Below are 16,022 nucleotides of genomic sequence, written 5' to 3'. Positions count from 1 at the left end.
TGTTTAAGCTGTAGTTCAGAAAAGGAAAGTACCCGTAAATAGTAATACTGGAAGTATAATTACATTAAAATCTTTTCTTAATGTGGACAATGTGATTCAAATTTATTTCATTATCTGCTTGGTTGTTTTTAAAAAATTAGTTTTCAGTTAAGGTATCAAGTGATAAAGCTGTTGTACTCTTTAACATAATAAATACAAAGCTTTATTGACATAAAGTAATGAACTGATTCATCCTCACTGATAGGAAAGCAGCGACAGGCTGAATATGAGTATTTTGTGGTTACAGGTTCTTAAAAAAAATACTTCTAAACCGATAGAAAATGAGATTAAATGATTTTCTATTACTCGTGGTTAATTTTTGATCAAAAGCGATGGGATGAGAAGCAGCAGATGCGCTCCCTCCTGTCTCAGCAGCCCTCCGTCTCCGTGAATGATGCGGGGATGGTGCAGAGTTTGATTCCTCTCTTGGCATTCACCGCGTGCCTTAATTGTATGGCTAATAAATCAAGGTCCGCCGTGAACACGAGGAGCGGCAACCCTGTCTCCCTTATCGAGGAAAGTTGGAGCTTCTGACCGTCACAGACAGAAAAAACACACAAATAACCCGACAGGCCTGAGCGCCATCACTCTGCATCGCCGTTTACATGTCTTGAAAATATGACCTGAATTTCACACCAACCATCAACATAAATTAAAACACATCACACAATGCGCGCCTTCGTCTTCTTTCCCTCCTGCGCGACCGTGAATTATCAGTCCATCGTCCCCGGCGCGTCTTCATTCCGTGACACAGCACCTGTCCTGTTTTATTCTCAGTGATGGATGTGTGGAGGTGAAGCAGGCCAGACAATGCCGTCCACAGTCCGAGGCGGGCGGGCAAGCCCACTGGTGATGCTCAGCCAGGCTTTGAGTCAGAGGAAATAAAAACCTGCGTCAGCCCTCCGGACTCCGAGGTTTAAGTATCTGACAGATATTTTCGGTTTTCTGGATATTTCACATTTCTCTACAGCAAAAACCGCCCCCGTCCTGATTTGCGTGCGTCTTTCATATCCCGGTGTTCACAGCTGAAGCAGTAACGTCATGACGTGGATCCGCTATGAGACGCAAAGTGTTTGACCCCATTAAAGCGTCTACAGAGCGTGTTAATAAAATATATGGACCCGATGTCGAGCGGTACTGCAATGTTTTCATTTCTGTGGGCAGGAAAAGATCCGCATGCGCTGACCAGGGTGCTGAAAGCGGACCCGCTGGGAGTCAGTTAACCGCACAGGAGCCTCTATACAACTTCATCCCCTAAATATATTCAATCTAATAGTTTATAAAGTTGTATTTTCTTCGCTGTAACCGCATTAAAATCACAGAAGGAGCTGCTCCTTGAGGACAACCATTCACACATCTTATAAACAAATGCAACTTTCCTAATTATGCAAATAATGGAAAATATTACGACTGTGATAAATAACGAAAATGCATAAATTACAAAAATGAAAACATAAAATATGCCGTTTCGCAGCATTTGTGCAACACATGAGGAACAACGGCTATCAGTGACTCAACAATGTGCATTTTTAAGGGTCCGATTCCCTTTCAGGATACAGACCGACAGATAGAACTGTCCATCATATCTATGAAACCTGAAATGGAAGAGAAATTAAAAAGCGCAACAATGGTCCAGTTCCGATGAAGCTGAAATATATAAACTCACCGCAGAGGGCGCCTGAACACGCCGGGTGAGATTCATTCACAGATACGTCACTAAACAAGAAACAGAATAATGTGCAGCTCATTCATCAGCAACAAGAATTATTGATTTTCATATTTGCGTCACCAACGATCTTTTGCCTTATTTTCTTTCTTCTTTACTGACATACAGTACTTAAATGTATTAGATCACAACCCAGTGTAAGGTTTATGCCACAGCTGCCTTAAATTAACAGTATTGGTAATTAACAAAATCATTTTTATATTTTTGCAACGGTCGGTACAAAAACAATAGTTATATGATATTATATTGTTATATTTATTGTGGTTATCCGTGGATTTTCAGATTTACAGTGCTGATTTATAGCTGAAAATGATAAAGTGCATAGCTGTTATGATCAAGATGCCAAATTACAGTTATTTACATGCATTCATGAACAATTAAAAATAACTTTAGTTCTTGAATGTTATGCTTTATTAATTCCTGACCTCCAGAAGTCCAGAGTGCCCGCTCAAATTTAAGCATAAAAAGGTAAATTTACTTTGCTATTGAATGTTAAGGTAACTTTCTGAACCAAAAACACTCTGTTTCAGACAGGTTTTGTTCTACTGGCTCTCTATGATGTCACAGAGAGCAATTATCTCAGACACAAGATGTGAAAACATGTTCCACACACCTGCTGTTTTGAACTCATGTTTGTGTGGGACAGCCAATCAGAAGAGAGCTGGCTTTAAAGCGGGAGGACCAATACAACTGCTGCCTTAATGTGTTGTGGGCCTTACGATATTTGAGAGAGGCACCATCAATCAGAGGACGCCCTATGAGCACTTGGGAACAGTGAGAAGGGAAAGACTCCCTTTAAACAGGAAGAATAAAATAAAAAGACATGTATGCCCCTTTATTTATTAAATTTATATTTTTATTTATGAAACAAACAAAAAAAATTTTTTCTTCATGATAGAAGTGGACTTTTGTAGTGCACTTTTCCCAATTTAAGCCTCACACATTTAAAAAATAGTTTTTATGTTACTTTTTTTACAAGACTAAAAGTTCCTATCTCATATACAAGCCTATGCTTTCAAAAAAGTACTGCAACATTTTTACAAACCAAATGACACATTATTAAAATCATCTGAATACACATTCCTAATATTGTAAACCAATGGTGAAAGTAAAAAGCCACTATTATGTTTTAAATAAAACCAAATTTAAATAGAAACAAAAGGAAAAACACCCACAAAACAAAACACTTTTTTGTAGATGTTAAATATCAACAACTGCACAGATCAAGTATAAAACACTTTTACGACCCAAACTTTACAGCACCATTGAAAACACCTGAATAAAGATGTTTATAATGTCATTATAAATACATATAAAAGAGTTGTTTTATTAATCCTGCTAAAGTTTAACATTAGGTCTTCAGTGCTGGTTAAAACTAAAGTATGCAACATTTAAACAAAACAAAACAAAGGAATTACAGATAACCTGAAACTCCTCCTATAAGCTCCTCCCACTAGACAAGACCCTGATCCTGAACCTTGATCTTCCAGGTAAAAGTCCTTCACCTGATGCATACTCTACCTGTTTTTATATACACTTTTTTGTTACCTGTTCTGAAAAGATCTGTGATTGGCCGAAGTCTCCCATCACATATTACATTTTCTATTAAACCCTGAAAGCAGCCCAGGAGTCCAGCTGCCTCTCAGAAAAGTTTAAATAACCTGACAGGTTATTGTGACAAATTATGACCTCTATACCCTCTTGATGCTCTACTTTCTAATACACTAAATCTGCTGCTTAATAATATAATATAATATATTATTTGGTAAGAGTGGCTAAAATTATTTTGTCAAATAGACATAAAGTTTTCGACTCATATGCACACAAAATTGGGGGGGGGGGGAAACTGCACGATAACTAAGGACATGTGCTCACCATTCAAAGGCTGCACTGCAACTATCCAAAAGTAGAACTTTAAACATGGCCAAACATACATACAGATAAACATTTTTGTGCGATGTATTGTGTATTACCTGATTCATCAATAAATAAATAAATAAATAAATAAAGACTAACATGTTCTGAAAAACGTAATTATCATAAATTACTCCGGGTCATATCTCAATAATCCTTGAATACTCCACTAGGTCCACACGGCGAGCACCTCCAAAGATGAGGAAGACACCGAGACCCGTGGCATTTACTAAAGTGATGAGGGCAAAGACCACGGACCATGACTGTGTGACTTCAATCAGGTATCCTGATAAAGACACCAGCACCACCCCTGTGCAAAACAGAAAGACATCAGCCATCAGATATCACCCCCTGTGCTCAGCAATGTACACTTCTACAGTAAAGGTCAGACTTTGGCTACATACCCACAAAAGAGCCCATCATATTCATAAAACCTGAAGCAGGAAAGAAAATTTTATTAGACATTGAAAAAGCCAGACACTGGGCCAGCTTGAAGAACCTAAAAACCACAGAAACTCACCAAACAGGGCGCCTGCACACGATGGTGTCAGATCCTGTACATTCACAGAAACACCACTAAAACAGAAAAATAAGAAGCAGACGAATTTGAAGGAATTTTAACAAAGATTTACAGCAGGAGCAAACACATCAGCTACTGTTTAAAAACAAACTATTGTGATTTTTTGGTTTTTGCTTCTTATCCAGTATGATAGGATTTACCACGTCTGTTGCTTACAGGGAACTAATGTTAAAAAATAAAAACTAATCTCACAAGTATTGTTTTTAAGCAATCATCTATAGTTGAACTTACCGAACAAATTAGATTTGTGGGGGTTTACTTGAGTCTTTTGTGTTATTTCAATGAAATACTGTGTTTTGATAGGTTAACTATGGCTTTTCATTGACTTCTCTTGACATAACTTTTACAAATTCATTCTAAGCACTAAAACCAACATGAAACTAAACAATAAAAACTAACAAATGCAACCTGGTACATTATCTGGTTTTTGTGTGTCACAAAGCTTTGCTGTAAAGCACCAATATTTTTAAATAAGACACCAGCGAGATGCAGTGTTGTTCTGAGTCACATGGTAATAAATGTGGGCACTGTAGTTTATTTTGAGTCACTGTCATGCTGTTGCACCAAATGTGCCTTGCTACTGAAAACAGAAATACATTTTGAATTTTCAGGACCATTTGCCGAAGACCTACAACCCAGCTGACTCACAGAGCCACGAATCTATTTTTTTTTTCTTTCTTTACTGACACTCTGCATATACAGCATGGCCCACGTAAGATTCAGTGTCTAAAGCTGGTAATGGGCTTTGGACTGTGTATTAAAAGGTGTTTCTCGTGAGGGCAATTAAATATGCTGTGTTAACTTTGTTGAGTGTGAAGAAAGCATTGAAATACGGACATAGATTTTGTTGCTGTCAATCTAATATCACCAGCATTACTCTTATAACTACACACCATAAATACACATCTGTATTTGTAAGTATCACAGGTTTAGCAACTCCCAAGAGGCCTAAGCAGACAATGTTAACTGTATATCTCCAGCCATAGTCAACCACTGAGATCAGCAGGTTACTGTGAGACTGAGAGGATCTCCTCCTTAAAAGCCTACTGAGTGAAACTAACATTCCTAGCCATTAGCATCCCTTGGCTAAAGATTTGCATGCTGCTCTATAAATAAGGAGTGTAAGACTCACTTTAGTTAATGTACCATCAGATAATCACCAAATTTGATCACAAGTCCGTTGGGCCAATTAAAAAACTGCATAATCTAGCTTTCTTTTAACGTAAAGAAGTATGAATTAATTCAAAAAAACATTTGTTAGTTTTTTCATTAATGAAAATAGACGGTAAACAGTCTGAGATACCTTAAAAATGAGTGCTATTAAAACAATGTCTCACTATGTGTCATAGAGTCCCCAGGCCATATACTGAACACAACTGCCTATCATTCAGGGTGGGTATGCCCCAGTTGTTGTTTGTGATGTTAAATTAATTGTTTTCTGGGGACCCCGTTTAAAGAAACCAATATCAAATTGCACAATAATGCAATTTTCTGTGTGGCCACAGCAGTCTCTAGAGACCATCAGCTCAACTTTGGCTAGCTATAGTACACAGTGTTGTCATGACTCATATTTTAACCAATTTTAGCACTGAAAATAAACGACTTTCTCTGAATATTTTTTACCCTTTCTAACAAATGTCTCTCCACTCTTTGGCAAGAATCCACTGCAGTAATGGGGACTTGTTTACTTCTGATACTCTGGTAGATTCATATAAGAAGTTATAACAATAATCCAAGCGTGAGGTGACCAGGGCATGAACCAAGAGACCACTATCTAATCTTTCTAGAACACACCTCTTTCTTTCTCAACACAGCACATAAGTCCTGGTTGATGGTTTGGATTAACAGGAGTCATTTTCCACACCGAGTCTACTGACCATATTATAACCTATTCTCATCTAGCGTCAAAAGCAGCACTGAGGTCAAGGAGAATGAGGATGGTGAGAAAGCCAGGATCTGATGTGAGAATGAGGTCATCAAATGTAAAAAGTGCCTGAGAAACCTATTAGTAGCTGGTCTGAGTATTTAGTATAAATCGGACATTTTTACCTGCTGGTGAAGGTGGTGAGACCCACAGCAGCACAAATGTAAATCACAGCTGCAGGAAATGTGACAACTCCAGAGAGAGGTAAAATAAACATACTTGATACTCCCATGGCAAAAAACTGAGGATCAGACAGAGAGACATACAGGTGAGTATTTAAAGGCACAGTCCACAGGCTAAAGATGAACAAAAGTGACAGCCGGGTGAGCAAATTTCTAATGGTTTGATTATGTCAATACTTAATGCAATGCACATGTTCATCGCTGTACTTCACGATGGTCAGAATAATAAAACTGCACATAAAGAACAAGCGTTTGAATTTTTTTTGTAGTTTTTACACAAGTTTACACTTACAGAGCAGATAATGCAGCAGTAATCTAGAGCACTGGCATATAAACAGTTCTATGAAAGCTGCCAGGCTTGTAAATACATGTTTAAAACAGACTGCATAAATTCCCAAAGAACACTTCAGTAACTAGTCAGGACAAATCTCTCACCGCGCACACGCTTTTATCAGTTCAAACAACAGCTACGCTCTCACACTTACCTGCATTATCTTTCTCACAGATGCTACACCATATCCTACAGATACCAAACCAGAACATTTCAAACATCTTTAATAAAACATATTCTAACTGCAACATAACACACATCACAGTAGAAGAGCGACCTTTTTTTGATACCTCGGTTAATGAGGAAATCTGAAACGTATCCTCCAACGAGTGCTGATGGGATTGCAGTTAGCCATGGAACAACATTATAGACCCATCCCTGCAGGAACAGACAGCTTCAGAGGGTTGTCATGTAGGTCCAGGAAACAGTGCACCATGCTTATTAGCTAAGTAGCAGTAATGGTGGAAATACCGTGGCATGAGGAAATGATTCTTTGAAGTATGTTGGCAGCCATGATAACAGTGTGTAGGATGTGCTGCACATACACATGTGAGCAAACACCATGGCCCTTAGAGAGAGAAGAAGATAGCGACCAGAGAGAGAGCAGAGGAGAGAGATGCGGTGAGGCTGGGAGACTCGCACAAATATGAGGTGGTAATTATGAAAAAATAAAAGACTTTATAAGCTGTACCAGACAGGCGGCTTCTTAAAAAGGCTCAGCCAGGGTATTCTCGACAGACTCCACTCTGAGTTCTTCTTTGTTTCCATCACCTTTGGGGTAAGTTCACCTAAAACATACACGGAGCATGAGCTTAAACTACCATCTTCCATTACATTTGAGATTGATAGAGATATAAATATATCAGTAAATAAAACTAGCAAAAACGCTTTAAAACACATCGGTCTTCAGCACCTGTGTTTCATAACAAGTGCTGAAGATTGATTTCCATAAACTGGCTAACTTGCAGAAATATTTATTTTCAGTGTTTCACTACTAGACCTTCATCAGGCAAATTTTTATGACAAAAAGAAGCAGTGTTATTGAGGAAATGGCTGGAACCTTACAGCCAATCACCTTCTGCACCATAATAAATAGAAGAATGAATGCAGTGTAGTGTGTCTATTACAGGACTGTCACAGAGGGGCGTAAAACTATTCATGGTTTCTTTCACAGCTACAGCCAAATTAGATTCAGCTGTTAACCTAACATTAATGTCGACTGTTAGAGGAAGCACAGGCACAGCGAGTCCATGCAAACCCGGCACAGAGGGGCCTCATGTGCAACTGCACCTAATATCTCTCTTCAACACAATATTTAAATGTTTGGGACAAAGACAGAGCAGGCGTTTCTTCAAATTCTGTTTGTAGCTTTAAAATCTTCCAAAATTACTGAAAGTATTTTTAAACACAAGAACTGAAGAAAAGTAGCTCAAGCTCTTTAAAAACAAGGTTACATTTATAAAGGAACTTGCAGGGATGTATCATTTATCTGCATAAGTGCATATAAACATAAAGGCCCATCAAATCAAACATATCAAATCAGACAGTTTGTGGAACTTCTAGATTTAAAAAAATCTTCTAGGGATCACCAGGAGACAAATATATGTCAATCCAAAAAAAGGATCCCTATCATAGAGACGCCAGATTAAAAGTCCCAAAGTCATTACACTTAAAGTCATTAGACATGAATTTATACATAAACTTTTATGTCAGTGAACTCAGGAAATGAGCAGCTGCCACAAACAGCTTCTCCATGCACCACTTTAGCATTTGGGCAACTGATTCCTATCATGATGTTTTTGAATCTACTCCTAATCTTCTGTTTTTAATATGAGCTTTGATTTTATTTTCTAATTTTCCACTTGTAATCACTCATTGGAATGTTTTTCAGTGAACAGACTTGCTAACAGACCTAGGGTGAGATTCAGACACTTCCTGAAGTACATCCAAGAAACCGGAGCAAACCGCTCTGTGTGGATGATGGGCAGCTTTCAGAGGCAAGTGCCGTTTCAGGGAATACATTCAACCAGCCAGGTACAACATAAAATCTGGGATGGAACTGTGACACCAAAACTGCTTTTGTTTTCTTTAAAAAGTGATTGAAAACTATAAATAAATAAATGAAAAAATTTGAACTATCTGTCAAAGAAAAACAGTATATTAAGCCTCTTTGTTATTTAAGAATACATGATTCACTGCTGTACCTTTTAGTAAACACTGCCAAACAATGAGAGCCCAGAGTCCGGACAGGAAACCAATACTGTAGAACATGCTTTCCCAGCCATAGCGGTCGAGCATCAGGGTCCCCAACCCACCAGCTAACAATGTTCTGAAAGAGAAACAGAGATCAAGACAAAAGCATGCCATCAGAGATAAATGTATATTCATATGTCAGCTGTTATGTGTGTAAAACATACCCAAGATGTGTACCGCTTTGCAATGTGCTCATTAAAAACCCTCTCTCCCCTTCCACAACACGCTGTGAGCACAGGCTGGCCAAAGATGGGAAAAAAACACCTGTGAGAAATTACAAGACACTTTAAATTCACAGAGTATTCACCAATCAGCTACAACATTAAAAGCACATGACCACTGGGCGTTTCCCCTCTGAGGTGAATTCTGGTGTTTGGCATAGGGTGGTCAGGATCCTTTACATCCAGGATTAGTATCGATAGCATGCGGCACATATCAACATACAGGAAATGAAGAAAAACTCTGGTGTTATAGCCTTTATCAAGGTCCCTGGTGAGGGCCACAAGCCAAAACATGTCAAACAATAAAGTAGTGTAAGTGTGGGAGTATTAACCTCTCCAGACTTTGTCCTCTTCCTCTTGGACTGGAAGCTGGTGAAGTTGCACCCACAGTTGTGCACACAAAAGTTCACTACATTTACAGTCAGAAAAAGGACTGCTGTCGTTTCAGATCTATTATACATGTATGCTAGCCAAAAAAAGACACCTGCAGAACGCTGCAGAACTCGGGGGAGGAACTTGTGAGCCTGAGCTACCCCATCTACAATATGTTTAATAAACCTGGAGAACTGAAGGTTTTATTTGAAGGACTAGTTCAGCTTGTGGTCAGATATGGCTGCGCTTACTTTTGGAAAACTTGTGCTAAACATTATGAATCACATTCCCGAGTGGTAGCATGAAATCTGTACCAGGAACCAGCTTCCTTAAACTAGAGCAAGCTCAACATGCATCTGTCATTGTAACAGGTCATAGCCACGCAATTACTAAAAACAAAACAAAGCAAGCAAAAGAAAAAACACCATGTTGAACTTGTGTGATTTTACTCTGCCTGACAAAACCAGTATGTTGGCATGGCTACACTTGAAGGTTAATGGCATTAAAATGGCACAACACTCAGCTGGATATGTTTTGTACTTTTTGAAAGTGAAACCAGCAACAAGTCAAAAATTCTGTTTGAAAATCTGCCTGCTCGCACTTCTGACTGGGAACACTCACTTCCTAACATTTATGCTTGTTGCCTAGCAACTGCTCTCAGTCAAGAGAACAAACAAACCACAAATTCCCATTTTTATACTTTGGTTTTGAGCAGCTAACAAACTGGATAAAACAACTTAATTGCTGCAGCTTTTCGCTACTTGTTGTTGTTTTCATCACACTATTTATGCTGCTCATCTCAACAGACCAGTCACAGAGTTGTGATTTCATAGTTGCAGCTTGGAAAAACAAGACTAAAGTGTGGCTCATTTTATAATATAATATTTAAAGATACGATTGTTTTATCCTTTTGTCCACCACAAAGAGCTTTAACCCATGGGACTGAGTTCTGTGTGTCAGAGGAAACCAGAAGTATAAATGTGGAATTAAGCTGTGACCTCGGTAAACACTTTCTTGATTGCTTAATGGGTTTGATCACTGGATTTAGGCAAAACAGGATAAAAGATTGGGTCTGTTTTGCTAATTATGGTCAAAAAAGATTCTGCAGAGCATGCTCACTGAACTCTAACATGCGACGTCTTCTCTTTTATTGTTCGAGCCACAGCTCGCTCACCAAGTTTGGGTTCATAACACCAAGCTGGTAAAAACACTCAGCTCGACGATGCATGACTAACTTTTGACTCATAGGTAGCCTGCTCAACCAGGTGAGCTGTAGCAGTGTGCCCATTTCTGAAAGCTTTTCTTCTTTTTTGTTGGAAACTTTTGACATCACAGGAACATGATTGGTCATTTCCCATGATGGCCCAGGAGTACCATTGATTACAAAGTTATGATAACATCACCAGCTATGGGTTATCAGATCCACCGTCCACCAAGTGACTGTTTCCAGTCTCTCTCACTACTTTGTATTTACTGAACAGGCATCAGAGTGTTTTTGTCTTATTCAATGTTCAGCATGAGACTGAAGATGGACAACAAGCTTGGACTGCAGTAATCTCCAGTGAGTGTTCTCTTCAATGCAGTGATTTGCTGGAAAGCGTTAAGAGGGACTAGGAAAGACTGGTTATGACAATGGGCTCTGCAGTTGTGGCATGCAGCTTAAGCCCTTGCATCAGTGGTTGAAAAAAAGAACTAAATAGACAGCTGTCTGTCATGAGCTTGCTCAGTAAGAGACTCCTGTGGTTGTCTTGTACTACTTTGAGATTGAGGAAGTCTTTTGTCTGCTGGGCTGTCCAACTGTTCAGTGCACCACAGAAGGGGAGACAGATCAAGACACTGACTTTTCAGCCTAACTATCTGCAAAGCAGCGTAAAACTCTTAACCCTGGCTCGATTCTTTTCTCTGTACACATGCAAATTTACACTTTTTTAGTTTAGTTTAATTCAGTTGCCTGTGTGAAAAAGACAAACTGGACTTCTTCTGTCATCAAATAGGCTTCTTTAATAAATCCCTGGTAGGAGGTGGTCCTGAGGGTTGGGTCATTAACCCACTATTGATCATGTGATTTACACGAGCCAGTGCGTGAAAAAAAAGGCATGGGTCATTATCATCACCAGGGGCAACTATATTTTGGCCACCCACAATCCATGCTTGAGATTGTTTCTTCCACTCGCACCTTGGTGACCTCAACAGCTCACAGGATGGTGGGGTGGGACAATGTCTCACAGAGGTTTCATCCGGTGACAGTAATGATCCACACCGTTTTTCACACTTTGGCCCCCGTCACGGGTTTATTACCTGCCAGTTTTTGGAATTGACATTTTTGCACAGACAAGTTTTTAATAAATGTGTTGTTTTATATTGTATTGCTTTGCACCGTTATGTATATTCTTTGTGTTTTAATGTAAAGTGCTTTGGGATTTTGATCTGTATAAATGAATTGTACATTCTTACTAGAACATAATCACTGGTAGAATACTAACCTTGTAATATTCCCATGAGAAACCTGGCCACAGTCATGAGAGCCAGGGTGTGAGAGCCAAGATGGGCCAGCAGAGGAGTGCCAGCTGTGATCAGAGCCCATGATGATGCAGAGAAGAACAGGACACGCTCTCCTCCCACTCTAATAAACAACAATCATTCACAGAGCAACATCCTGAAACTCAAAATCTAACTTCACAGTAAACAGACCTGGAAGGTTATTTGCTCATTAAGCGAAGTCATGTGTACTTTAACGCATCACATCCTTACCTGTCACTCGCGTGTCCTCCCAGGATCTGTGTGAGACAGTAACCCCAGAAGAATCCACCCAAAACCACCCCGGAATCAATTTTACTCCAATGAAACGTAGCAGCCATTGAGACGGCGCAGACAGGCATGGCCATCCGCGCACAATAGAGGAAGCAGGTGCCCATAAACAGCATCACGATCCATTTTCGAGCCAGGGATCTGTAAGGCAAACAGCTCTTGCTTATATAGTCAGATTTTGCAGTAAACTGCTTCCAGCGAACTGGGTGAGCATGAGTGAAAACCAGTCTAGTGATGTCAGCAGCACTAAACAAAGAGTCTATAGCCACTGTGTGCACCTGCACTTGGACAAATGCAAATGCTCATACTGGCAAGTCAATATCCTCACAGAGATGGTGTTTGACGTGCTGGTGTGATAATGTTGGTTTAGTGCTTTAACGTGCTAATATTTGTTAATTAGTACTAAACACAAAACACTCCAGAGGCTCATGGACGTCTCAATATTTTTGCAAGTAAAGCAAAGACAAAAGTCATTACATCTCAGGTGCAGCATAATTCTTTATACAGGGCTTCACAGCAGTCTGTGCAATAATCAAGAAGTTTAAATAATATATTTAAAAACACTGATGTCAATTTGTTGGTGCTACATCTAGTTGGTAGATGCTGAGAAACTCCACTTCTAAGTGAAAAATTTCACTTGTCGGTGATAAAATTAAGCTGATGTTTTTAGCAAAATGTAATCTCAGTTCATCTGGGAGTTGCTGAGACATTTGAGCCTGAACAAAGCCAGATGAACATGTAAAAACACACCAAACTAAATAACATACCTAAAAAAGATAAAGAACTACCAGTACCTTTGTTTTCACGTTTTCACTACTCCTGTGTATCATATCGGTCTTTACATTTCTAGTGAATAGTTACAGTACACATGTAATTTCTTTTGTCACTTAGTATCCAGTTGCCATTGTTGTTATAAAAAAACAAACAAAAAAAGGCATTGTGAGTTAAGACAGCCATTTAGTGTATCAAATGAGTACATGTTTCAAGTGAGCTCTCAGTAATACCCTGACAGACTACAATCTAGTCATTAGCTGTTTTCTTAGTCAAATCTTTTGCCGTCTCACCTTGGCCATAGGTTTCGGTCTCCCGACTCCTCTTCTTTACATTCATCAGGCTCACAAATCTTAGGATCCAATAAAGAACCATTAGAGTCCTTCTTGTCGGCTCCTGATGTGTGTTTGTCAGCCATTCAGAGGACTCTGCCGTATCTGTTATCTCTGCAGCCTTTCCGCACTAAAGAAGCGTCATTTAGCTGAACCTCATAGCCTCAGGCAGATGAGCCTAACAGGTCAAACTTGTTTGAAGAAAACTCAAATGCACCTGGTTGTGATTTGCAGTGCAGACAGCAGAGGTCTCTGGTGGTTTTAGTGGACACAACATTTGCATGTTTCCCCTATAAAGGGCAGATGAATTTCGATATGAATTTTAAATCAAAATCCAGGTAATCTAAAATCTTCAATGAACTTTTATCTGATTAAATTAACTTGAATTATTGCATCTTTTTATAATTTACATACATGTACACTCTAAACTCAGAAAATGCCAAAACAACCAGTTTATGGTTCACAAAAGTTTATTTTAATAATTGCAAATCTGAGCTTAGAAATGTGGAATAATAAAAGGGATGTGAGCTTTCTGGGTCAAAGCCAGTTTCTATAAAGACAACACAACCTTAAAAGAAATTAAGGATGGACAACTAGCAGCAAGTTTGTTTCTTTTTATAAAAATAAACAAACCAAACAAAAATAAACACACACAAGTACTTTTCCCCCATTTGGGAAAAAAAAAAAAAAAAGGGACACTTACATGCAGGTAAAGTGAAAGTACCAATGGCTTTGAAAAGTGGAAAAATGATAGCACTCTTCAAAATACCTGTTTAGGAACCAAAAGTATCAGCTTTGGGTCATTTTAAGTTACTGAAACAAAGCCACTGACTAAAGGAAACTGCTCCTGTCTGAATTAATTTCATACTCGAGGAGGTTGAACTAGACAGTAGCCATAACTGACAGCTCCATCATCCAGATACAGGAGCCCTTTCTCTCAATCCTGCATGATCATCATGCAGGATTGGCTGAACTTAACCAGAACTTTAAACCTGTGCAGCAGGAAAAACCATTTGGAGCATGTTGGAGGCAGTGCACACTGTAGATATCAGAAAAGGCCTCAGCTCAGTAAGAAACCAACTCCATTTGGACTCTCTTCACCTACTCAAACACTTAAATAATGAATTTACAAGGCATCCCATAGACACAAGGTACAATCAAACTTCACGGCTTAAAAAGCATGTGGCTGATTTTAAAGCTGACAAAAAAAAAGAGGCAAACGAAAATGAGAGTAAATAAAATCATAAATATTACATTGTTAAAATTAGATAAAGTGTAGCTTTCCATTTATTTGAAAAATAGTCACTTTTTCTCATTTCACCAGTCTCAAGAGTCTCAATCCCCCCCTCCCTCCCCGTTCTATGCACAGTACCAACAGTGCTCATTCACACCATCAACTTTTCCTGGCAAAGTAAAGTCTGGTGGGGAAAATGTTCACGATAAATAATACTACCATCGTAGCTTAAAAAGACAAAATATAAAACAGCAATTTAAATTTTGTTGTCTCTGAGAGCTACCTAAAAATCCAGGTTCTGTACTGAAACTAAATAATTTCTGCCACTTTGCAAATACAGCAATTTACAGTTTGCACAATGAGTTAAGTCTTACCTCTCATGAATGAAACATGAAAAAAAAAGAAACACTGTAGCATTTGTTTTTACATATATGTTACCTGGTTGTCACACAGTCACTGACTGATCATAAATTAAGGGGAAGTGGAAAGTGGTGGTTCTTGTCTGTTGTGTTCACTTGGGGTCCTCGATGGTGCCTGTGCTAAGGTCAGTCATTTTGGGGTATTTCACCTTCTTCTGGTCCAGCTCATTTTGAGCCCACAGCAGCAACTTCAGCAGTTTGGCCAGTTTGGGTGTCGACTCCCTGTTTTCATAGTCCAGCACGGCCTGGTTCACCTCACTCCACACCTGTGCACCGAGATGTGTGCGATAGTCAAATTGAAATAAACAAATTTTTATTGCTGGCATTCACTGCGCTCTTAATGTTCATATTCAGCTTCACATGACTCCACAAAACAGGAATTAAAACACTCTGAGACAGCATACCTGGCAACCCTAACCATATTTTGAAGAAAGTCAGGACTATTTTTTAAGTTAATATTTTTTTTATATATGCCATTTAGAATTTTTTTTTGTTCCCTGTATGCCAAGACGTGGGAAAACAATTTAAGACAAAGAAAAAAGGAGTAAAAATATAAACAACATTTATCACAAATGTCCTGGATGTTGCTGTTTATGATCATTACAGCTTATTTTCAGAAGTTTGTTTATCTGTCAAAACAAATACGAGCTGATTTATTAATAAGCATCATGTCATTGCCAGGATGACTGACACATTTATTAGTGACTTTCTTAAAGTGTGCATTACCAAAAATGTCATCATGTGATGAAATGGACAACTTCTAAAATACAGTTTCTTAAATTATTGACTGCCTTGCTCCTGTCAAAAGCACCCTGGAGAAACAGCTAAAAGGTAAAGATGGCAAAAAGAATCTGCAGGAGATCTGAGAGAAAATACAGACAAAATAAAATTACAAATTAATTTTGTAATCTATAAA

At 38.7% G+C, this 16,022-nt stretch overlaps 2 protein-coding genes across 3 annotated transcripts in view; both read right to left on the bottom strand.

The window, feature by feature from the left end:
- Positions 1–3,605: 3,605 nt before the first annotated feature.
- On the bottom strand, positions 3,606–13,602 carry LOC102194914 (solute carrier family 17 member 9-like). 2 transcript variants are annotated; one of them, XM_005731608.1, is made up of 13 exons: positions 13,415–13,602; positions 12,294–12,491; positions 12,026–12,165; positions 9,114–9,213; positions 8,901–9,025; positions 7,388–7,484; positions 7,168–7,264; positions 6,987–7,074; positions 6,851–6,885; positions 6,309–6,424; positions 4,200–4,255; positions 4,084–4,113; positions 3,606–3,989 (listed from the first exon to the last, which is right to left on the bottom strand). In XM_005731608.1, the coding sequence occupies exons 1-13, from the start codon at positions 13,537–13,539 to the stop codon at positions 3,820–3,822; spliced, it is 1,377 nt and encodes a 458-aa protein (XP_005731665.1). In that variant the 5' UTR covers positions 13,540–13,602; the 3' UTR covers positions 3,606–3,819. The 2 variants fall into 2 exon arrangements, with proteins under 2 accessions (XP_005731665.1, XP_005731666.1); XM_005731609.1 differs by lacking the exon at positions 6,851–6,885 and having other exon boundaries at positions 3,884–3,989.
- Positions 13,603–14,104: 502 nt separating this feature from the next.
- Positions 14,105–16,022, bottom strand: part of LOC102194618 (glucose-induced degradation protein 8 homolog) — a 6,863-nt gene continuing 4,945 nt past the window's right edge. Inside the window, exon 5 of the mRNA XM_005731607.1 lies at positions 14,105–15,372. Coding sequence (XP_005731664.1) covers positions 15,199–15,372 — 174 coding nt within the window. The 3' untranslated portion in view covers positions 14,105–15,198. The remainder of the gene's footprint in view (positions 15,373–16,022) is intronic.

Source organism: Pundamilia nyererei, unplaced genomic scaffold (genome assembly GCF_000239375.1).
Source record: "Pundamilia nyererei isolate P.nyererei 1_Seehausen unplaced genomic scaffold, PunNye1.0 scaffold00044, whole genome shotgun sequence".
In the NCBI taxonomy this organism is placed as follows: Eukaryota; Metazoa; Chordata; class Actinopteri; order Cichliformes; family Cichlidae; genus Pundamilia; species Pundamilia nyererei.
Note: the sequence above shows the minus strand (reverse complement) of the source record. Positions and strands in the feature narration are given on the sequence as shown.

Excerpts from the sequence above, each read along its gene's own strand:
- LOC102194914 (XM_005731608.1), bottom strand. The coding sequence starts at position 13,539 with ATGGCTGACAAACACACATCAGGAGCCGACAAGAAGGACTCTAATGGT. Across the intron at positions 9,026-9,113 it reads CAAAGCGGTACACATCTTGG|AACATTGTTAGCTGGTGGGT; the intron begins GTATGTTTTACA and ends TTTCTCTTTCAG. Across the intron at positions 7,075-7,167 it reads AATCATTTCCTCATGCCACG|GGATGGGTCTATAATGTTGT; the intron begins GTATTTCCACCA and ends CTGTTCCTGCAG.